Below are 23,307 nucleotides of genomic sequence, written 5' to 3' on the forward strand. Positions count from 1 at the left end.
ATGAGGGTTCGGTTACGGGAGGGGCAGGAAGAATTGTGGAGGAGATGGAAGGCGTGAGCAGTAGGAGATGGGAGGAATTTGATATGATGTTTGGTGGATTGTCAAGGGGGGAGGCGAATCAAGGAAGAGGAGAGGAAAGGGATGAATGGAGAATGTTGGAAAGTAATGTGGATTTGGTTAGAAATAATGGTGCTGTTGGTTGGGCTAGAAGTGCAAACTTTAATTTGCAAAATCAAAATCAGCAGGGGTGGGTAGGCGTTGTGCAGAGAAGGGAGGATTTTGTGCATCAGCAGCAAGGTGAAGGTATAAGGGAGGATGGGGAAAGAAGGAATTTGGGGAAAGCAATTAAATGGGAGAGACCAAGAAGTGGGTGGGTTAAATATAATGTGGATGGTGCTGTGTTCGTGGAGGAAGGACGGAGTGGATGGGGGGCAGTAATTCGGGATGAGGAAGTAGAACTGCTGGCGGGGGCGAGTGGGATTTTTGCAGGAATTTATAAAGCACAGATGGTGGAAGCTTTAGCTTTACGGGAAACACTTCAATGGGTTTGTGAAATGGAGATTGATACACTTCAAATTGAAATGGATGCTAAGCTGGTGGTTGACGAAATAAATGCGGATGAGCATAATATCTCAGTAATTGGAGATGTGGTGGAGGATTGCAAGGAGTTGTTAAAAAATAAGACGTTTGTAGTGTCTTTTGTCCCTAGACTAGCGAATAGGGTAGCACATGTGGTTGTAAGGCGGGCTCTTTCCAATGCTGGTTTTTATTCTTTTATTGATAAGCCGAGTTGGCTAATTGCTGTTTTGGACGATGATTTGATTCATTCATTAATATAATTCTTTAGTTTTCCCTCCAAAAAAAAAAGTGGTAAAGGTAAAAATGGTGGTATGATTGTAAATAAGGAGTGACATGGGTTGTAATTAATAGGTGATAAAATTGTAATCATAAGAAAGTTGGAGTGAGTTAAAGTGATCATTTACTGCATTTTATAAGCTCACATGACGTGTGAGATTTTAGTCCGAAAGTAGCTGCTGATTTTGGCAGTGCACACGACGTGTGGACTTGTTTTTCAGGAAAAGGGTCTTTTCTTTACTCCTGTATGTTACCCTTTTGATCCGGCTTCTTCCACTACTCGTCTCCTCTCGTCTACTCCACTAGGTACCTGCATTATAGACAAAACATCAAATTAAATTGTAAATGGATCATGATTCATTAAATAATTTTGATTAATCGGACAAAATGATGTAATAAATAATATATATAACAAATTAGCTATACATTGCTTGAAAATAATAAGAAAAATGTAAAAATTGCAAAATCAAACTAGACAGAATTGGCAAACGAAAAATAATTTTTATAAGTGAGCTCGGAAGCCCAACAGTTAGACAAACCTTAGGGGAACAAGTAATCAATGCACCTAACAAAACATTACATGCCTAATAATTGCAGCCGCCAAAATACACAAACTGCAGCCTACAGCTTACAGCCGCGTGGTAGCATGATTAGCACCACAAATGAACCCCAACACCTCCCTTGGAACCTCGCCTTCAAAACGCACAAAATGCCCAAACATCATACCTTGATCAAAAGGTCCAACAGTGCCCCTACGGACGACCAACTCCAATGATCCGTCCAACAAAACTAACTAAAATTGATCTCACATAGTGACTCAACTTGTCGAGCGACCCATCACGCCTGGACGCGGCAGGCAAACGTCCACAACCAAATTAAAACCCAGGGGCATTATGGACATTACGCTTCCTAGAATCCAATACCTATAAATAGAGCCATTACTCTCCCTAGAGAAGGACCATAACATTCTCTCTCAACATTTTTCTCTACTGACTTAACCATCGAAAAGTGCCACATAAACCGCTTCTAGCACAAATTTAAGACGCTAACCAATCTCAACTTCTCCCAACACCCTAAATTCAAAAATTCAAAACTATTCATATTATCAACTTTGGCGTAATGGTGAACGTTGTTGTCGTGTAATTGAGAGGTCACATGTTCGAGTCTTAGGAGCGGCCTCTTGCTAAAATATTGACAACAGTACAGGACGTGTAATGCACCGGACCGTCTTTTATCAAGAAATTAATAGGGCAAAAAAAAATAAATAGTTAAATTTTCAACCAATGATGATCTTCATTTTGTAACTTAATGTTATAAAGTTAATGAGTTGGATTTAGTTACAGCAAAATCGAGATCCCACCAAAAATTACTGTTATCTTTTTCTTCCCCTAGACGTTATTCAAATACTTATCAACAAATCAAAGTCCGCCACGTATGCTTCTACCTTCTAATTCCTCTTCTTTTCCCCTTTTCGCTTCTAACCAACAACACACTTCCTAAACTTTCCTCCTCCTTCCTCGAAAACCCCAAAAAACTTTTTCCCCCTTTCTTCTTTAAGATTCTCCGATCATAAATTTCTCATAAACCCATTAATATCGTACATTTTTAACAAAATCGGAGTATGGGAAATGCTCTGAGAATCATCTGTGGAAATTGTTGCAAACCCACTACAGCTGGGGACTCTGAATCTTTGGGTCACCACGGCGTTTCTGCGGCCACCGTCGGAGTTTCAGCTCTTGCCCAGGATTTGCTTCACTTTGAGATCAACTCTCAGGTACGATTGCGTATGATTTTGTGTTGCATGTCGGATTGGAGGTTTGATTTTGAAAATGTTTGACTTTGATTTTGTTATAATTGCATCTTAGATTGTAATCATGGAAGTCCTTTGAGCTAATTAGATTTTGGGGATAAGCTGCAATTTTGACCCGTTTTGGGAAGTTCAGATTTACTATTAATGTATAAAACTGTATAGATTTATTGCTGACCTTTCTCACAAAATCGTTTTTTTTTGTCGATTTTATTGTTCTATAATAAAAAAAAAAAGTATTAATTACAAATACAGATTTGCATATTGGTATTTTTCGTTACAAACACAACTATGTTTTGCAAAAAAAATTTATTTTTATTGACCATGCTAAATCTGGCCGACTATCTTAAAATGGAAATTTTCAAGAATTAAAATTATTTAGTAAAACCCCATTTATTCTATTTTTCAAAATCATCGTTTCAACCTAAACATTAATTTTCTCTTATGTAAAAAAACACCACCTAAATAATCTCAATCTAAAAAGTTGAAAAATTAAAATCGTTTAAAATATTATTTAACTTTTGAAATTTATTATTTGAGGTCGTTATCGGCCCAATTTGTTAAAGTTAACAAAAAAATGATAACTTTACAAAGCTCGTAACGAAAAATACCACAGATAACTATCTGTAAATCTGTGAAACTACAGGGCACAATCCTAAAAAAAAATTAACACAAAAAATGTTATCAACGTATTTAAAATGTTTAGGAACTTACCAAAATGGCTTCAAATTTTTTGAAAAAGTGTCAATTTACAAAATAACACCATTTTACCCTCGACATTTGTAAAATATTACCAATTTAACACTGGGTAACTGAACTTTGGCTAAATAGGTACCATTTCACAAACCTTGGAGCGATAACTTTGGTGATTTAGGGTTAAATTGGTACCATTTCAGAAAAGTTGACAAAAAATATTGTTACTTTTTACATTATGGTCAAATTGACATTTTTCCAAAATCTTTGAGACCATTTTAGTACCTTATCCCAAATGTTTGTTGTGTTACTAATAGAGTTATAAACAACCTACCAAAGTATACAAAATTGCTTCAGTTTAGCGACAAACTTATTTAAAAGGTCTAACATGACAATCAGATTACCGTCAAACCAATTTGTTTAAATTTTCTATTACATCGGGTAACTTTGATTTTATTTCAAAATGTTAAGGGTGAATTTAACATTTTGTATGTTAAAGATAAACTCCTACACTTCACCAAAAAAGAATTGGCAATTTTGTACCTTATCCTTAAATCATGTTTTAGCCCACAATTTGACAATTGACTCCACGGCCTATAATGTATGATAGGCATTGATAAGAGGCAAATACACTAAAAGTTGAAGTAGATGGACTTAATTGATAAACTATGCATAAGTGGAGGGGCCAATTTGACAAAATTGATCAAGTGTAGGGACCCAATGATGATTTTTTCCTAGTTTGTGTGCATTGTTTGTTTGATCTCTGTAAAGACAAATTATGAATTTCTTGGGTTGTGTTAGGTTCCACAAGGGCTCGGCAAGCATGTGGTGTCTTCCAAGAAGGCTCAAGCTAATTGGTAATTACAAAAATAATCTTGTTTGGTTGTTTAATTAACATATGTTGTTAGCTGTTTATGGTAACAGGTAGAGATAGCTGGTTTTCCTTCAGAAAAAGCTATACGCAGTTTTTTTTCTAGTACTAATGAAACTTTTATTCTACTATTTAGAGTGAAAAAGCAAAAAAGAGCTATGAAAAGGAGAACCAAACAGACACTTAGTACCCGTTTGGTTATCATTTTGTTGTTTTGCTCCAAACAATAGATATAGAGTGTTTGGTTCTAGGAATCACCGACACTTATAGGATATTAACGTAGAGTGTCGGACACTTTTGGGACTTGGACAATTTGGGGACACGGATTCTAAATTAACTAAGTAGAATATAGAAGTATTTTTAAATAATTTTACAACATATTTTTAAAATTGTTGTTTGCCGCACCCACATTTGTATGAGTACCCGTGTCGGTGCTTACTAAGGATTGGAAAACAACTGTTATAACTAATTTGGGAGGAAAACCAACTACCAGCAAACAACAATAACCGAACCAAACGCGCCCTTGATGTCGGATTATAATTTATTTCAACTTTGAAAATGTATGTTTAAGGTATAGAAAGCTGTTGGAGGCATGGAGAGAAGCTAGACCCCCACCAAAAACAGCAGAAGAAGCATCAAGGCTTATTATTCAAACCTTAAAGAGGCATCACAAAGCAGATGTTGAGGTAAATTTAGTGAAAACATGATTCAAACATTTGAGGGCGAGCCTTGACGCCACGATAAACGTTGTGCCAACGGTAGACGTTGTTGTCGTATGACCGAGAGGTCACCGGTTCGAGTCTTAGGAGTGGGGTTTTACCAAAAAAATTGGCAGGAAAAGGTTTGCCCCCAATTCACCCTTGTGGGTGGGACCCCTCAGACCCTCGCTTAGCAGGGATGCATAGTGCACCGGGCCGCCCTTTTATGATTCAAACATCTATGAAAAGTTTGATAGATATAGATAGATGATCCTTAATTCAAATTATGCATTTTTATTTCTGTTTTTATAGGGTTTGTTGGCTTTCTATGGTCTTCCACTTCCTCATGCTCTTGTTCAACTCTCTACCGGGGTCCCAACATCGTTGCCGCACGGGGTCAAATTCGAGTTTCAGACTCTGCCGGTTCGGAAAGAAACCCAAAAAACTTTGCACAATTTCTGTTATCTTCAAAATGTGTTTGATTTTGGTACTACAATTCAGGTGGATGCAAGAGCTGTTGCGGATGGGGATACTATAACGGTCTATGTCAGCACGGCCGATCCTAGGGAGTCGTCGTGTGTTCCTAATGAAGTTCAGACAGCTGCTGTTCAAAGATCGATGGCACGCGCAGAGAGGAATTATGAGGAGGCAGATGCACTCCATAAGAAAATTATCGAAGCTGGATATCGGTGCGTTATCTGTATATCGTTACGTAGAATCTGTTAAAAGCACTGGTTTTTGATGCTCTTGTTTTTGCAGGGTGATTTTTGTTCAAAACGAGGAGGTTCTTGCTCGAAAATATCGCATTCGATTAAGGTAACGTCGATTTCTTGCAAAATCATTTTCAAGTCTGTTATCTATAACGTTAGATACTAATGAATACCGGATTGGAACAACGTAGGGGAATAGATGCACCAGAGAGCAAAATGCCGTATGGAAAAGAATCACAGGAAGAGCTTGTTAAGCTTGTTGAGGGCAAGTGTTTGAGAATCTTTGTCTATACCGTAGATCGGTACGGCCGATCTGTTGGTGATATATATAGCAATGGCATATTTGTACAGGTAGACCTCGTGCTACTACGTCTCTTCTCGGACTTTACTGAATCGGTACTTTATACAATCCGTTTTGTGTTTACAGGAAGTAATGCTAAAGAAAGGTTTCGCATGGCATTATGATACCTACGACAAACGCACCGAACTGGCACAGGTAAGGAAACAATATACCTTGCTCGTCTACTGAATTCGTTCTGCTCTAATTTTAGTGTTGATTATGTTAGTGGGAAGCCGAGGCTCGAATGAAACGGCTAGGCCTCTGGGCTGCGAAGAATCCTACGGAGCCATGGGAATGGAGAAAGGCTAGAAGGGAAGGCCATTGAGAATTTTTCTGGGTTGGTCATGTTACCGGTGGGACGCTTTGTTTGATTTAAAGGCTGTTATGCTAAAGGTATGCCTGCAACCCGCCTGTCCTCCCGCTGGCCGTATCTATGTAATTTCGGACTAATATTCGACATGTATTGACTGACTAAACTGATCGACAGTTGCAAATGTAAATATCGCAACTTTTGTAACCCAACATTCAGTTAAAACTTATACATATTTAAAATTGTTGATCTACAAGCTCGTCTCCGAGTAACAAATTAGAGCATACGGAAATTCAGAATCAGACTAATGATGAAAACTCGAACTTTAGAATGCGATTACAATACATATCACAGAGATTACAACACGAAAACAATCATATAGTTAGCCTGTGAATAGAGTGGATACACGACTAAGTAATACACTGCAAATGACAATACAGGTCTGAGTCGGATTCTGGAAAAAAAACGCAGAATATTTCGGAACTATGATCATCTTCATCAACTAAAAAATGCTTTCAAGGAAGAATGGATCCAAGCCTATTTATGCATCCAAAAACTTCCATCATGAGCTAATGAAAATTTACCTATCAAAAGAACAAAGTTGAATATTATTGACTATTTTGAAAAGATATAAAAGCAGAAAAGCTGGTTCTCCTGGATTATTTATTTCTTCTTATTCAATGCTTAAAAGAATGTGAAATAAGAGAATAAACAATTAAAACTCACAGATAAATCCTGAAGAATCAAGCTAAAAATGGATGATCATGGAGACAGTTCGGTAGGGGAAATATCTTAAGATTCATTCAGCACCTCAAAGATAACTGTAGGATTTATGGTGTGCTATGTTGTACAGACATGAAAACATCGGAAAACTTATTTTTAAGGACTAATGCATCAGAGAGCTGGTGATCTAGTGATGTATTAGGTATATTTTTAAAATATAACCTTCATAAAATAGTCTTCAAACAAACAAAAATAAACACGCAAAAACACTATTAAAAAGAAGTGTCTGTGCAACATAGATGATGTGAATTGCTCCAAAAGAACCAAGAACATAAATGTAGAATTTATTGAAGAAATGATCAATTTAGTCCCTGAAGTTGGTTAGTAGAATCAATTTAGTCCAAAATCAAGTTCGGGTATCAATTTCGTCCTTCAAATTGGCATCTAGAGTCAAATAAGTCTAAATTGACGTCAGGATGAAGAAGTGACACATGTCAAACAACTACCAATCATATATAGACACGTGTCATTTTGGACTAATTTGAGTCTAGATGGCCAAATTGAGATCCGCACTTGATTTTGGAATAAATTGATCCTACTAGCAAACTTTAAAGGCACTTGATTTACTAGCCAACTTTAAAGGCTAAATTGATCCTTAATTCATGATTTATAGGGTAAAATGCACTAATGGTCATTGAAATTTGGAGTGTTTTACAAAGATCACTCAATTTCATTTTCTTTTAAGAAAATCATGAATGTCACATTTAATTTTGATAAAGTCATTCCGTCGAATTTGAAAACAAAAACTTATTAGATTGTTGGCTTATCACAAAAAACAGTTGACTTTATGCCAATTAAATGCTGATTTTTATGGCTGACTTGTATGTCATAAATCACATCTTATAGAGTCGACTGTGGCACGTCAACTTTCTGGTTAATTTTTATACATAGATGAGCCGGAATGACTTTATTGAAATCAAATGTGAAACTCAGTGATTTTATTGAAAGAAAATGAAGTTCATTAACATTTGTGAAACATACCCTAAACCTCAATGACCGTCGAACAAAATTTAGGCAAAAAGCATTATGAGACTCCTCATCTTTTATTTTTTTGTTCATTAAACCCTTGATCTTTTATTTAGATGTATTAAGCCCCTAATCTTTTATTTAATTTTTATCATATTAAGCTCTTATGACAAAAAAAAAGTCAGCTTTGAACATAAAACTCGGTTAACAGAGTGTTATTCATTTCAACTGCATTCGAAATTTGTATTTTTCATAATTTGAAAACAATTTTTGATGTGTAATGTGGCTATAGGAAAACGATGAAATGAATACCGCTTTTTAAACTGAATTAGTTGTTCACAACTAACTAATTTGGCAAGCAATGACTCAGTGAGACCAAAAATAAATGACAGGGGCTTAATGTGTCCAAATAAAAGATTATGAAAACGGAGAAGTATACTAAATCTGCTATAATATTTAGAAATGTATTCATCAACTAGTAACTCTATTCAGCAAAATCAAACAACAGATAGTTTTTCTGTGCACCACATGATCAACTAGAAGAATTTTAAATCAATTAAAGCAAGAAATTTCAGCAGTAGAAAGAGTAAAAGTTCACCTCGGATTTATAATTTCGAAACGAATGTTATCTGATCTTAGTTTCGTCGTCTTTTGTTTCATCTGAATCTGAGTCACTTGCATTATAACCTTAGGAAACAGCACAAAATCAACTTAGCAATCGCAATGCAACAATGCTCAAAGACGCAATCAGCTTAGGAGGAAATGCATACCTGGTCTTTTATCACTCACTTTCCACACCGAAGCTCGACTCTTCGAAGCTCGATTATGCCAAGCAAGGCCCTTAAACATAAAGGAATCAACATTATTCTAAGTCGCTAAGTTCACAACCAAAAAACACAATAGAGAAGAGAGTAAGGATGCCAATTTTTGACACAACAATGCGATTTATTAGGATAGTTCGCTTGACAAAGCCGTTTGATACGATTATCATTTTTATTGCATTTATATCATATATAATCATGTTGAATATCTAGATCTCATAACACGAGAAGCCATTTTAACACTGAGAACATCCAATTTCGAATCAAGTGATGAGATGAGACGAGATGAGCTTTCATGGGCATAATGGGAAAAGATTACAGATTCCACACTTAACTTGGTGTCACGAGGTAAAACTTGGGTTAGGCAAAGTTTTCGTGTGATGCAGAGACTTCCCAAGCCCATGGCCAACCCACGAATGCCAAGAGGATTTCTCTCCTATAAGCATTCCGCCAAGTCTGACTTTTAACAGTATATCTAAACCTAAGCACATACTCATTATTCAATTCTGAATACCACCCCGCAAGATTTTCTGTATATCAAACTTAAGCCCTCGTAGGAGGGCGCACTATGGGTCCAACAGCCTCATAGTGTCCATATGACTCCTCCTGTATAGAGACATCGTCTCTCTTTTCCAAGGGAAGATGTCCGCCCCAGCGCCTCCTTGTCCCCAATGGACTAGGATAGATCGCTTAAATGAGGCGTATTGTCTCACATATATACGAAATCATATAGCTCTCTAATTAAGCAATGTGGATATCTAAAAAGGAAGAAGTAACGAACCTCGAAACCTAATTCTTCAAGTCATAATACACATCTCAATCAATTTGCAAAAACGAGTAAAGTTTGAGTAGTATTGATGGTTGAAACAAGAAAATACTCGAGGACACTAGAATTTTAGTAATCTAACTGTTATTTATTGTTTATTGTTGCTGGTAGTCGATAAATATTAGATGATTTTCCTTTCAAAATACATATTGTTATAGCAAATGAGCGTAAGCCCATCAGGCTCAATAAAGAGGCAGGCACAAACCTGCTATAAGACCCACCGGCTATGTTGCATGGGAACGGAAATGAACACTGGGAAAGGTTATTTTAAAAAAAGTATTGATAGGAAACAGTAATGGAAACGGAAATAGAAACGGACAGGAAACGCAGAAACACTAATGGAAAAAGTTTGCATGCAACATAGCCCACCGGTTCAACCTACACCCAGGTGGGTCGGACCACAGGGGCATTAAGGACATTATACCTCCCCTCCAACATCTATAAATACAACTCTCAAGTTACCAATTAAGGGATTCTCTCTCTTTACACACTCTTTCTCTAATCTCTCTCTAACTTGATCATCAAAGTGTATCCAGGGATCGCTTCCGGTGCAAACCAGACCAAATCATCCGGAAGGATTTACGGGCATAATCTCCATATCTCATCACCTATTTCTCAATACTAACCAAACAAAAAAGAGCCTAAAAGAAGAGAGAACCAAACTGGCAATAAATCCTTATGTTGCACTTGCACGGAAACTCTTCTTCACTAACATTTCCTCGTTTGGTGTCCATTTGCATTTATTTTCCCTTTCCTAGCTAAATTTTCTTAGAAATAACGTTCCTACGTGTCCATTTCAGTTTCTGTGCAACATAGATAAATCCTTTTAACTGCTATTCAGAAGCAAATTTTTGTTAAACTTCACTTATGTACAAGACTACAAAACCATGAAAGAATTGAACTCTCAATCTTCATTCCCTAACCAAATTACACAGATTTTAGACAAATGTAACAAAGCCTTTCATAGGGTTAAATGCACCATTGATCATCGAACTTAAATGGTTATCTCAAAATGGTCATTCAATTTCAATTTGTCTCAATAAAATCATTCAACTTTGAGTTTTGTTCAATTAGGTCACTCTGACGATTTCCGTGACTAAAAACATCAGAATAATGGTATAAGTGATACGTCAGCATGAGTCAACTCAGACCTCTAGCCGAAACACACATGACATCCACGTATGCTCCACCTAGCTATCACGATTATTTTTATGAAAAAAAAAACAGTTTTTTTTTCAATTAAAACAACTGACATGTGGCTGTCACGTTTCGGTCAGATATGAGGTTAACTCATGTTTACGTGTCACTCGTGTCATTACCATTTCGAGACAACCATTTAAGTTCGGTAACCAATGGTGCATTTAACCCTATGTTGCCCGGAAACACTTCTTCATTAGGGTTTCGGCGTTTGGCGTCGGTTTCCGTGCTAATTTTTCTTAGAAATAACTTTCACAATATCCGTTTCCGTTTCATTTCCCGTTTCGCTTCCGTGCAACATAGCACAGTACACAATCTAAACATAAAAAAAAAAAAAACCCTAGACCCCCAAAATCATAATGCAGCAGAACTCAATTCAGCAACCCAAACCCTAAAAAACACAACAACAAAATCCAATCACACAAACTTAACAAAAAAACATAAAAATCAAACCTTTTGAGAATCTTTAGAAACACCATAGCCATTAAAATACATCTGACCAACAAGAACTTGCATTGCAATATCACCAGCCTTAGCTTCTCTGAGAGTATCTTGAAACCACCGTTTCAGGCATTCAGATACCACCTGAGAAAGCGGCACCCTATTCCGGCCGTCAAGAAAGAGGGAACTCTCTTCCATTTTCTTCAATTTGAGTGCCGCCGATTCAACCCTAACCTCCCTAGGTTTTTTGGGTTTTGGGCTGTGGTGGTGGGAAGTGACTATTCTGGCAACTTCTTGGAGATTGCCTGTAAAAGAATTGGACTTCCCCATATAATTAATATCTTATCTTTCTTAAAAAGGTCGCACCTTTATTTCTCTAAACATTGAGAGGGTGGAATTGGGATGCTTTGGAGCTTAATTATTTTCGTTTATCCAGTTTTAGATCATACTTTTGTGGGTTTCTAGGGTAAATTACATCTATTGCCACTGAAATTATTCGTCTCACAATATGACCATTAAATTTCGGGTAAATTACCCCATGGTTACTGAACTTTATCCATTTTAACATTATTACCATTGAACTTCAGTTTTTAACGGTACGATCACTGAATTTTAAACATTTTAACACCAGCGGTCACTCAACAGTCAAAACGACCGTTGACGGTCCCAAAATAAAAAATTCGAAGAGTTAATGATATTTTAAGGAACTTTAATTCTTGAAATTTTTCGATTTGAGGTTATTTAGGCATTGTTTGGTTATGTGGGAGTGCATTTTTAGAGAGAGAAAACTAAAAAAAAATGATTTTAGAAAATAAAAAAATGTGATTTCATGGTAAATGTTGTTCTGAGCAACTTTAATTTTTGAATATTTTCATTTTGAGATCGTTAACGGTTATTTTGAGGAGTTAGTTAAATTTGAGTGACTATCAATATTAAAATGTATAAAGTTCAGTTGATATACCGTTAAAAATTAAAATTTAATAACCATAATATTAAACTGGACAGAGTTAAGTGGTCATGGGTGTAATTTGCCCATTAAATTTTCTATATTTTCAGGGCAAAAAACATTATTATTAGAACTTATCTTTTATTTTATTTATTTATTAAGCATTTATTTTTTTATTTTTAATTTATTAAATCTGTAATCTTTTATTTACATACATTAAGCTTTTAAGCTTTTTTTTTTGTCATATTAAATCTCTCTAAAAATAATAATTTTAAACATAAAGTTTGAGTAACAAAGTGTTTTCATTTCACTTGTATTTGAAATTTGTATTTTCACTGTTTGAAAGCAGTTGAAAACAGTTTTTAATATGTTTATTGTATGAGTATCAGAAAACTGTAAATGTTTATTTTGAACGGTAAAAAAATATAATTTCAAACAGAGATGAAATTAATAACGTTTATTTAACTAAATTAAATGTTTATAACTAATTAATTTTGTAACTTAATGTAATAAAAAATAAATGATGAGAAATTAATGTATCCAAATAAAAGATCAGAGGTTCAATTAACCAAAAAAATAAAAGAAGAGGGACTTCATAGTGTTTTTTACCTTTTTGTAAAATACATTTTCTATCATTATTGACACTAAAATTTTGATCAATGTATAATTGATGACTAAAAAATCACATTTATCATATAATCGTGTTTTTATTTTCTAGAATCATAATTTTTAAAGATTTTGCTCTCTAAATATTTACTTTCTCTCTTCTAACCAACTAATATCTAAAAAATCACAAAACAAAAAATTAAAGAATTAAAATTGTTTAAAATATCATCCATTAATGAATTTTTTTATTTTGAAAAAATTGATTTAGTGACTATAATATTATAATATTATAAAATATAAAGTTGAATAAAGTTTATATTATGTTTTGAAATTTAATAATTATAAAATTGAGATAAATTTCAGTCTCCATACCTGTAATTTATTAGATTCTATTCAGTTTGATTCAGTTTGTTAATATTATTCGATTAGGTTTAGTTCTCATTTTAAAAACTATTTCATCGGTATTCGATTATTCAAGGCCGTTTGTTTTACCTACTGTTTGATGTTTGCTGTTGCTATGTTGGAAAATGCTGCTTTTCAAGTGTAAAAGGCAAACAGAAATATCACTAACCAAACACCTAAAACTCTCTATTTCGAACTGAAAAGGCAAACATGAGTACGAAAAGGAGCACCCAAACACCCCTTAGATTCGGTTCGATTTTTAGACCTAACCAATCCCAGAGGATAGTTTAAATTTTATGAGAAATTAGTAAAAGTGTGGCAATTGAAGAGAAATTTAAGCATTTGCCTCTATTTTTCTGCCCATTGTCTTTGTTGGGCTAAAGATCTAATCTTGAACCGACCAAATTGGTTCAAACTTGTCACGCTCGTGACTAAATTTCTAGAATTTATATTTTGATAGTAATATATATTATAATTATTAGGTGTGTGATATATCTAGAATCATCTGCCATCTTCTTTCATATATATATATTCTTTTCTTTTCCTTTTAAGATTTATCAGTTTTCTCTGAACCGTTTCTCCACTGTTTCTTTGTTTTACGGAGATTCGACCGTCTGAATCACTCGAAATTGGAACCATAGTATCCTTATGTATAGATCTAAGTTCTAACCGAAGAGTTTTTGAGTTTCAGCAGTGTTTGGAGGGAAATGTCTTAGACAGAATTTAGAGGAGAATTGAGCGGATCTGTTTTCTTCAATTAGTGACCAAGGTAAGTAACTATCAACTATATTTTGAGTTTTATGTATATAGATATATATATATAATCAAAGAATTTCCAGACAGTGATATTTAAAGGTTATGCAGGAATTTTGTTTTTATTGTGAAATTACGGCTCAAATGAAGCTATTGATTATGCTTCTATGTGAATTTCAGATTTTACTTGATTATATTGATTTAAGGCTCAATTTGATTGATTTACATATATACATATATGTTTTTGGTTTCAATGTATATCTATATTGAATAAATGAATTTGATGATTTCTTATGAATTGTTTTTGGATTGAGAAATCTGTTGCGGTTGTTATTATTTTGGATTGAAGTCCAAATATGATTTTTATGAGTTGTGATATTTCGAAAGATTAAATGGTTTTGTCCATCTAGGATTGCCCGGGGTAGGAGTTATATTTGTAAGACCATACCTAATGGCGGTATGGCCAGAGTGCACGGCTGGTAGTCCTAACTGTTAGGCAAGGAACGAGATATAAATGAGATATCTCGATATTGTTATGATTGATGTTATGATCTACACGGGTGGAATTCGAGGATGGATACACATACATAACTTTTATTTTATGAACTTAAGTTTTGAGTATATTTTATAAGGTTTTGATGACTATCTTATAAACTTAAGTTTTGAGTATATTTTATAAGGTTTTGATGACTATCTTATAAACTTAAGTTTGGAGTATATTTTATAAGGTTTTGATTAAATCCCTTTATAAATGTATATATGTAGCTATGTTAAGTAAAGTTGGTTTTTATGGCTGATAGTTTCTTACTGAGATTTTTGTCTCGCCTTTTTAAATGTTTTAATGTTTTTAGGTGAGAAAGTACAGGATATAGAGAAGGTTACTAACCGTTTAGGCGGGGTTTGAAAGTTGACTGCTTATTGTGAGAATTATGGTTAGAACTTTGGTAGTTCAATTGTAATATAATGGTGTTGGATAATTTGGAGACTCTTAAGTATTGATTATGATCTTTCTATTTCACGCCCGATGCCAATTGAGGTCGTCTAGGGTCGGGTGTGCCAAAACTTCAAAACCCAACTTGTTGGATAAATCATATGATCATATTTGCTTCTAAAGTTCTGGGGAAATATTTGTTATTAATTTTAATTCAATTTTACCATTTTTAAATAGAGCTATTCATATGGAACCGATCGGGTCAGCTTAGACCCGTGTCGAGTTAGGTTCAGTGAATTTTGCATAAAAATATCCAAGTCCAAATCTAACCTAGCTCCATATTAATTTAGATAGACTCGGTTTCAGACTTTATAACAGATCTTTAGATTAGGACTAAACATTTTTTTTTCGAGAAATTTTGCGGTATTACGAGAGTAATACATTTGACCAGTGTAAATCGTTTTGCATCTACCACTACATAAGAGATGGTTGATGTAAAGAAAAAAAATACATACATTTAATCTATATCAGTACTTAAAGACATCTTGCTGATGTGGCATTTTGTTAATTTTTTGAGAATTTTTTTATTCAATTTTTTTATTCAATTATTCTAATTCTACCCTACTTTCTCTCGGTTCTAAATGTTTTTAATCTCTATTCATCTAGATCTCATGCATCATATCTCTCTCACTACTCATCTGGTTATTTCTATGTGGTGTTTTCTCCATTCTATCAAGGTATGATTTGTATTTCTTCATCTTCGATTTAGGGCTTAGATCAACAGACAATGATAATAGCTATATAATGATTTGCATTTCTTCATTGTTTGCCAAGGTTGGTTTAGATATGGAGGATCAAAGCTCTACTCCTATTATTGTTTAATGCCATATGCAACTAAAGAAATTATAAACTCAGTAAGCTTTGGTTTTAGAAACTTCGTTTTTCCTTTGAATTTTTTTGGTTTGATGCAGGTTTCTTATTTCTCTCTGATTTCCCCCCCTTACCCTCTATTCTGTTGCTGTCCTGCCAATTGATAATTTAGTTTCTAATTGTTTCCAAATTTTATTTGTTTAATGAAACACAGGGTTGGAGCTCGATGGACTAAATCGATTCTACAAAACTCTCTGGTGATAGCCCTTATCATATATTATTGCTGCTCTATACTTTTCCCCATGAAATCTAATTTTACAATTTTTACGGATTTATCTATATAATTGCTTTTCATTTGGGGTTGTTTTCAGTGTGCTTGCATATCTTCCCTAGAATGGTTGACAGCTTTGATTTATGTTAATGAGTAAAACCTAATATCAAGATTGTTCTTACCCCTTATTCTGTTTTACATGCTACTTCCTGCTCTGTCATATGGAAATCCAACTTCACAACACTTGAGTGTACCATGAGAGATTCCATGTTTATTAATTTTTCTCATCCCCTTCTTTTCATTACTCATTTCACAACTGGCCATTTTTTTGTGATCTTCCCTGCTTTTGTCACTGAGTTGTAATTTTTTTTGTGTTTCCTTTTTCTTCCCAATAGAGACCCCAACGGCAACCCTACATTTACATAGACATCCCTTTGTCATTTGCTATCCATCATAAGTCTTAAGATTTTAGATTCTCCATCAATGTTTGCGGTTAATTTTGCTTCCCTTGACTATTTTATGATAATTTTTGGCCAATTTATTATATTTTCCGAAGATTTTAGCTAATATATGAATTCAATTTCCTTTCATGTTTTAATTTGTACAAGTTTTTTCCTTTTATTCTTAGTTTTATGGATCTTCTAGGTGAATTTACTTAAAAATAACCTGTACTACAGAGATTAAAAAATATCCAGAAATTTGAATTTTATTCTTCAGTTGAAAGATAATCTTGATGAATCATTGACACCATTTTATAATTTTTCTATAAACTCTCTATGTTGAAGTAATTATTTTGTTTGGATTTAAGGTTCAAAATGGCTATTGTCCCTTAGGAAACGATTTGAATTGTATCATTGTTTCCATGTCATTAGTTAACACTTGTTGTATTGTGTTGGTAAATGTAGTACTCATTTTACTTAATTGATTAATTTTTTTTAATTACTCAAATTGATTATTGGAATAAAAGTGGTTTTCCCTTTCATCTTTATATACAGCTTTACCAAGGAAGACTTTCTGAAAATGAAGCAATGCCATATTTTCAACAGCTTATACATGTTCTTGCTCATTGTCACTATAAGGTGTTTACCATAGAGATTTGAAGGTGATCAGATATATTAAGAAGTTGACTTACTTAAAATGTAGTTTATGGTGTCATATTTTGATGTTGACTTAACCAATTGTAAGCTATGTGTTATTTTATACAATAGAGCTAAGTTGCTTAATTGAAGCATGTATTGTTTATGATAGATTTACAAACCAGCCTAAAGGTTTTGCTTTTTAAAAATTGGCATCTGCAAATGAAGCCTAAGGGACATTTAACGGGATTAATATAAGTATCTTTTCTGCCTGCATACCTCCTTTTGAAGATTCATGTGTCAACTATAATATTTAAATCAAAAGAAAATATTAATTATCAAATCAATAGTAAATTAGTAATTGCTTGATCTGAGAAATCGAGTAGGTTTGGACCTGGGATTTTCTTCAGGTTTTTACTTGAAGCAAAGGCAGCAAGGGTGGAGATACGAGAAATAATTTGTGAACTGGGGATTGATTAATTGATTGTGGAAAAAATAGGCGAGGAGAATCGAGAGAGAGATGGGCATTTTCAGTACCATATTCGGTTTTTGTGGATTTGGAGTTGGGATTTCAACCGGGCTTGTGATCGGGTATTACCTCTTCATCTATTTCCAGCCCAACGATGTTAAGGTAAATTCTTTGCTATCCTTGCTTCTTGCGTTTGTTTTGATTGTTGTTCATATTTCTTATATTTATTTCTGTTGATCTCATGTTTGCAGTGCTTCTTTCTTTTTCTGATGGTTTTGTATCTTGCAAATGCACAATTATAAATAAATTATTATTAGATTTAAGCTTCTACATACAATACAGTAATAGTTTGACATCATTAAGTCTTTTCTTTATCGCAAGTCTTTTCATTATGCTTACGCCTAGGCTAGTTCATGTCAAAGCCTTGTAATCATCAATAAATGGCTAAACTTGTTCATTTTCTTATTCTGATGATCATGTGCATTTGAAGAGATAAGTCGCCTCCCACCTCATTTAAGACCAAAGAAAAAAGAAAATTAGATCTGCTTGCTAGATTGTAGTAATTGGACTAGCCCATCAGTTAGAGATAACCATAAAAGAATATGATATATATATATATATATATATATATATATTTGAAATCTTGAAAGTCTTTTGATGGTTGGGTAGTTTCCTTGTGCAGGATCCTGAGATTCGTCCATTGCTTGAGGAAGACTCGGAAACTTTGCTACGAATGCTTCCAGAGATACCCCTGTGGGTAAAAAATCCAGATTATGATCGGGTGGGTAATGACGCTTCTATTTTTTTTTTTTTTGCGATGGACTTCCACAAACATCTGATTCATATTGTATGGACAACTTAACTCATGTTGCTTTCCATTTTGCTATAGGTTGATTGGCTAAATAAATTTCTTGAGTATTTGTGGCCTTATCTAGACAAGGTTTGAAGTCTGCCATCAATTTCTGATTTGGTACTGTAATGTTGTAGTTATCCTGAACAATTTATGTTTTTCCTTTGATTTGAAAGGCTATATGTAAGACTGTCAAGGACATCGCTACCCCCATAATTGCTGAGCAGATACCCAACTATAAAATTGATTCAGTTGAATTTGAAGCTCTTACTCTAGGGTCCCTACCACCAACTTTCGAAGGTCAGTATATCTAAATATACTTTCCATTTTTCTTCCCTATTGTGTGCATAGAAAAGGGCAAATCTTTGTTAAAAATCTCATCTAATCTGTGTATGAAATTTTTTAGTTGGGAAAATTAGAGAGATGCACGTGTTTTCACAATTTTCATCTGCACTTACATTTTAAAGTTGTTTTATACTTAAATTTTTCAACTTCAGAGTTGAGTAGGAAGAATATAAATTTACTCTGGAATTACTTCAGATTCAGATGTGTGATAATTAATAGCTACTTCCTTTTTAGGTAACATGTTATTTTACAAAGCCTCAAGTGATCGGTTGATTAACTGGGAAAATTCAGTTGCTAGCACATTTTACTTGGATAGAACTCTGAAACCTATCAAGGACAATCCATTTCATTTTTCTTTTTCAATATTCTGTTTAATCTTTTTCTTAAGTTTTTCGTTCTTTTTTTTTCTTTTTTAAAAGGAATGAAAGTTTACGTCACTGATGAAAAGGAGCTAATTATGGAGCCATGCCTTAAATGGGCTGCAAATCCAAATGTCAATGTTGCTGTTAAAGCATTTGGGCTTAAAGCAACAGCTCAGGTTCTTTTCCCTTTTCATTTGAGAAGAAATAATTTGTGAACACCTTTGATAATATTTGTTTCTCTTATTATTGCCGTTTGAACAATTTTAGGTGGTGGATCTGCAAGTTTTTGCTTTACCACGTATAACTCTGAAGCCTTTGGTTCCTAGTTTTCCTTGTTTTGCTACAATCTATGTGTCGCTCATGGAAAAGGTTGGTGATTATACACTTTGTTTTATAGTTTAGTAAAATAAATTTTCTTTTTCTACGACATTTACTTCTGTAAAGATTCTATGCATGCACAACATTGATCACTTATGTCTTGCACATCTCCAAAAAAATTGTTGCTAATGGACTTTTTCGGAGGAAATACATGCTGAAGAAATAGCTAGCTTTGTCCCATATTGAAATACTTATCTCCGGCATCTTATGAATATAGAGAGACTATTTATGGGCCCTGCATATGTAACTATAGCCTTTGGGCTGGTAGCCCTATTATAAATCCATGCTATGCAGGAGGGTTAAGCATTCAATAATTGACATAAGAAACTTTAGATAACTATATGGTTCTTGTCTATACTTGTCACTCTCTTTTTTCTATGATGGTATATTTGGGACACGTACATCCAATCTCTTTCATTGGTTTCTGGAATTTCAAAGTTGCTTGTGAATATTTATGCTATTGTTGTGATTATGAGGTAATTTCTGAAGTCAGAAATGCTAATTGTGGATACCATGGAAATATCAGAACTATTAGAGCAATAATAACCCTTTTGTTCCTTTTCATATATTTTTAATGACTATGGGATTGTAACCTTACATATTATCTATAGCTCAGTTTGTTTCTAAAATTATATGACCTGAGGCTTTGAACAATATTATAATACTGAAATTTTCTTTGGCTTCGTAATTAATATGTTGAATCTACAGAATTTGAGATATCTTCTAGCTTGGTCTATGTGATTTTGGTTATAGGCCATCAGTAGGAGACTGTAATGACTCTCTAAATTTAACACTGCTATCCTTCTTGGTTTATGTATACTAATGCTCTAATATGATATGCTTCATCACTATTGATTTGTGTCCATCTATTTGCAGCCACATGTTGACTTTGGACTAAAGCTTGTGGGAGCTGATCTTATGTCAATACCTGGTCTATACAGTTTCGTTCAGGTACAATGTGAAGTTTAATAAAGTAAAACATTTTGACTATTGTAGGCTTTTATAAGTTGGTGTACTAAAGCATCTCTTGTATGCCAGCATTTCATTGTGTATTTACTAATGATTTTAAGTGAGATGTTGGATGTTGCGGGTTGTGAGATTATTTCATAAGTTTTGAAGTTACATTAGGATGAGAAAGCAAATGGCGTTAAGGAATATCTGATTTACATTATTCTCAGGCAGTGTACAAATCATATTTTTCCTTTTGTATGTGTAATTGCAAAAATGATAACAGGCTAAAAAAGTCCCCTATGAAAAGTATTTTAGAGTTTGACTTCTTTGGTTGCTATTTAAGATTCTTCTTGGAGTTAACGATTTTAATATTCGGATTAATTTTGCCCCTTGCAGGAGATTATTAAAGATCAGGTTTCCAACATGTATCTTTGGCCTAAAACCCTAGAAGTACAAATCATGGATCCTGCGAAGTGTGTATCTTCATTAAACTCTGTCAATATAAATGTATACAAACACACGTGCGCACACACACACACACACACACACATATTTATATATTTGATAATGTTGTTTTTGTTTATTGAATCAATGCAGAGCTTTGAAGAGGCCTGTGGGAATTCTTAATGTGAAAGTTCTGAGGGCGACAAAACTGAAGAAGAAGGATCTGCTAGGTGCATCAGATCCTTATGTAAAATTAAAGTTGACTGAGGATAAGCTGCCTTCAAAGAAGACTACTGTGAAACACAAGAACTTGAATCCTGAATGGAATGAAGAATTTAGTTTTGTTGTTAAAGATCCAGAGACACAAGCTGTAGAGTTTCATGTTTATGATTGGGAGCAGGTGAAAGACTTCTATGTGCTTTTGACAAGCCATTCTTTTCTGTTATGTGGTTGCTTAAATTGAACTGCTCCTTTCTTATTTACAGGTTGGCAAACATGATAAGATGGGTATGAATGTAATTCTTTTGAAAGAACTTTCACCAGAGGAGCCAAAAATTCAGACCCTTGACCTCCTGAAAAATATGGACTTGAATGATCCTCAAAATGAAAAGTCACGAGGGCATTTAGAGGTGGAATTAACATATAAACCTTTCAAAGAGGAAGACTTGCCAAAATTTGAAGACCCAAATACAGTTCAGAAGGCTCCTGAGGGGACTCCTAGTGGTGGAGGTCTACTTGTTGTTATTATTCATGAGGCTCAAGATGTTGAAGGGAAGCATCATACTAATCCACATGTTCGGCTTATTTTTAGAGGCGAGGAGCGGAGAACTAAGGTATGACTATAAATACAGTATTAGCAATTGACTTTTGGTGTGTATTTCCGTATTTGTAGAAACATATGTTGATGATTGTGTTGCATTCCTTAACTCTTTGAAAGATTTGGGATAACTGTGTTTATATGACATCTATATAACATGATTCTTAATTGGGGTGGCTCTGTTGCTGCAATATAATTATGTGATATTGGTATTTTATGATTGACATGACTGATGCTGTGAAGAAAATGGTGAATATGGGATTCAGTTAGAATTTGTTGTTTTTGCAGTTGCATGAAATATTCACTTGTTCATCCTTTTTTCTTCAATTGTTTATTTATTATGTATAACATTGGTATGGTCTGAAGAAAATTAGAGACAGAAAAGTTTTTAGGGCTTATAAGTTATAATTCAATTTTGTTGGGTACACAGCCTATAAAGAAAAACAGAGATCCAAGATGGGAAGAGGAGTTTCAGTTCACGTTGGATGAGGCTCCAACTAATGATAGGTTACATGTGGAAGTTGTCAGCAGCTCATCTCGGATAGGCTTGCTGCATCCAAAGGTAGGTATTAGCATAATTTCATTTATAGAATGAAAATGCAACGTTCTGATTTGATTTTGTTGGTATTGTTTAAGCAGGAATCGTTGGGATATGTAGACATAAATCTTGCTGATGTTGTTAGCAACAAAAGAATCAATGAGAAGTACCATCTTATAGACTCGAAGAATGGGCGGATTCAAATAGAGTTGCAGTGGAGAACATCTTCTTGAGCCGATCTACACACATTAATTCACTTTCAATGGATTTTGGCTTATAGATAGTGTAACAAGAATACCAACAAAAACTTCAATTCTATTTCTTGCTTCTGTAAATGGTTCTAATAAAACAAATGGGAAAAACCATTGATTAATGGTTATACTTTTTTGGGCATTTTATTTATTTAGTTCCTTGACTTTTTGTTTTTCAGTGGAAAAACAAACAAAGCTGAAATGAAACTCAATGGAAAAGTAAAACAAATGTATTATGTTATGGGACTTATGAATTTGTATGTGTATTATAGATGATAAGTTGTTGGTCTTTCCCTCCTAAATAGCTCCACGTTCAGTCCACAAAGATGGGGGTAATCTGATAACTTAGTAGATCACAAAATTCAGTTTTGAAAAAAAATTTAAGGTAAATATTATTAATTAATATTTTTATATTCAATAATTGGATTCTGCTTGATAATCCAGTTAGCTATTTAAATTAAAATATTAAATAATTATTTAATTTAAATGTATTTGATAAAAGTTATTTTTTCGCTGTTTAAATTATTTGTTTTGATAAGTTGAAATATTGAGCTTAATTTTTTATACTTAGTATTTATCAAACAGTTCATATTTTTCAGCACTTAATTTTTAGTTTTACAAACAACACCTTATAATATTTAGCACTTAAAATTCAACACTTATTTTTTAGTTTTATTAAATGAATTTGATTAGTTAGTGTTAATTAATCTAAATGTTATTTAGTTAGTC

General features: G+C 33.9%; 3 protein-coding genes across 3 annotated transcripts; 2 read left to right on the forward strand and 1 right to left on the reverse strand.

The window, feature by feature from the left end:
• The first annotated feature begins 2,334 nt into the window (after window positions 1-2,334).
• Window positions 2,335-6,540, forward strand: LOC136226198 (staphylococcal-like nuclease CAN2). The gene is made up of 9 exons (XM_066014546.1): window positions 2,335-2,629; window positions 4,157-4,212; window positions 4,798-4,912; window positions 5,237-5,347; window positions 5,426-5,613; window positions 5,684-5,740; window positions 5,826-5,985; window positions 6,062-6,130; window positions 6,201-6,540. Exons 1-9 carry the CDS (start codon window positions 2,477-2,479, stop codon window positions 6,297-6,299), a joined length of 1,008 nt encoding a protein of 335 aa, XP_065870618.1. The 5' UTR covers window positions 2,335-2,476; the 3' UTR covers window positions 6,300-6,540.
• Window positions 6,541-6,568: 28 nt separating this feature from the next.
• Window positions 6,569-11,751, reverse strand: LOC136226199 (uncharacterized). The gene is made up of 4 exons (XM_066014547.1): window positions 11,331-11,751; window positions 8,804-8,873; window positions 8,632-8,720; window positions 6,569-6,868 (listed from the first exon to the last, which is right to left on the reverse strand). Exons 1-3 carry the CDS (start codon window positions 11,646-11,648, stop codon window positions 8,659-8,661), a joined length of 450 nt encoding a protein of 149 aa, XP_065870619.1. The 5' UTR covers window positions 11,649-11,751; the 3' UTR covers window positions 6,569-6,868; window positions 8,632-8,658.
• A 3,912-nt stretch (window positions 11,752-15,663) lies between these two features.
• On the forward strand, window positions 15,664-22,718 carry LOC136226537 (synaptotagmin-1-like). The gene is made up of 16 exons (XM_066015081.1): window positions 15,664-15,693; window positions 15,791-15,870; window positions 16,041-16,083; window positions 17,093-17,199; window positions 17,673-17,804; window positions 18,325-18,423; window positions 18,532-18,582; window positions 18,669-18,792; window positions 19,257-19,375; window positions 19,467-19,568; window positions 20,454-20,528; window positions 20,925-21,001; window positions 21,126-21,372; window positions 21,458-21,805; window positions 22,220-22,351; window positions 22,429-22,718. The coding sequence occupies exons 5-16, from the start codon at window positions 17,694-17,696 to the stop codon at window positions 22,558-22,560; spliced, it is 1,617 nt and encodes a 538-aa protein (XP_065871153.1). The 5' UTR covers window positions 15,664-15,693; window positions 15,791-15,870; window positions 16,041-16,083; window positions 17,093-17,199; window positions 17,673-17,693; the 3' UTR covers window positions 22,561-22,718.
• The last annotated feature ends 589 nt before the right edge of the window (window positions 22,719-23,307 follow it).

The sequence above is a fragment of the Euphorbia lathyris genome, chromosome 4 (genome assembly GCF_963576675.1).
Source record: "Euphorbia lathyris chromosome 4, ddEupLath1.1, whole genome shotgun sequence".
Taxonomy (NCBI): Eukaryota; Viridiplantae; Streptophyta; class Magnoliopsida; order Malpighiales; family Euphorbiaceae; genus Euphorbia; species Euphorbia lathyris.

Coding starts and splice junctions, on each gene's coding strand:
- LOC136226537 (XM_066015081.1), top strand. CDS start 17,694: ATGGGCATTTTCAGTACCATATTCGGTTTTTGTGGATTTGGAGTTGGG. Junction 18,793..19,256: donor CCTACCACCAACTTTCGAAG/GTCAGTATATCT, acceptor CTTTTTTAAAAG/GAATGAAAGTTTACGTCACT. Junction 19,376..19,466: donor GGCTTAAAGCAACAGCTCAG/GTTCTTTTCCCT, acceptor GAACAATTTTAG/GTGGTGGATCTGCAAGTTTT.
- LOC136226198 (XM_066014546.1), top strand. CDS start 2,477: ATGGGAAATGCTCTGAGAATCATCTGTGGAAATTGTTGCAAACCCACT. Junction 4,213..4,797: donor AAGAAGGCTCAAGCTAATTG/GTAATTACAAAA, acceptor TGTATGTTTAAG/GTATAGAAAGCTGTTGGAGG. Junction 5,986..6,061: donor GCAATGGCATATTTGTACAG/GTAGACCTCGTG, acceptor TTGTGTTTACAG/GAAGTAATGCTAAAGAAAGG.
- LOC136226199 (XM_066014547.1), bottom strand. CDS start 11,648: ATGGGGAAGTCCAATTCTTTTACAGGCAATCTCCAAGAAGTTGCCAGA. Junction 8,874..11,330: donor TTTCTAAAGATTCTCAAAAG/GTTTGATTTTTA, acceptor TTTATGTTTAAG/GGCCTTGCTTGGCATAATCG. Junction 8,721..8,803: donor AGTGAGTGATAAAAGACCAG/GTATGCATTTCC, acceptor CTGTTTCCTAAG/GTTATAATGCAAGTGACTCA.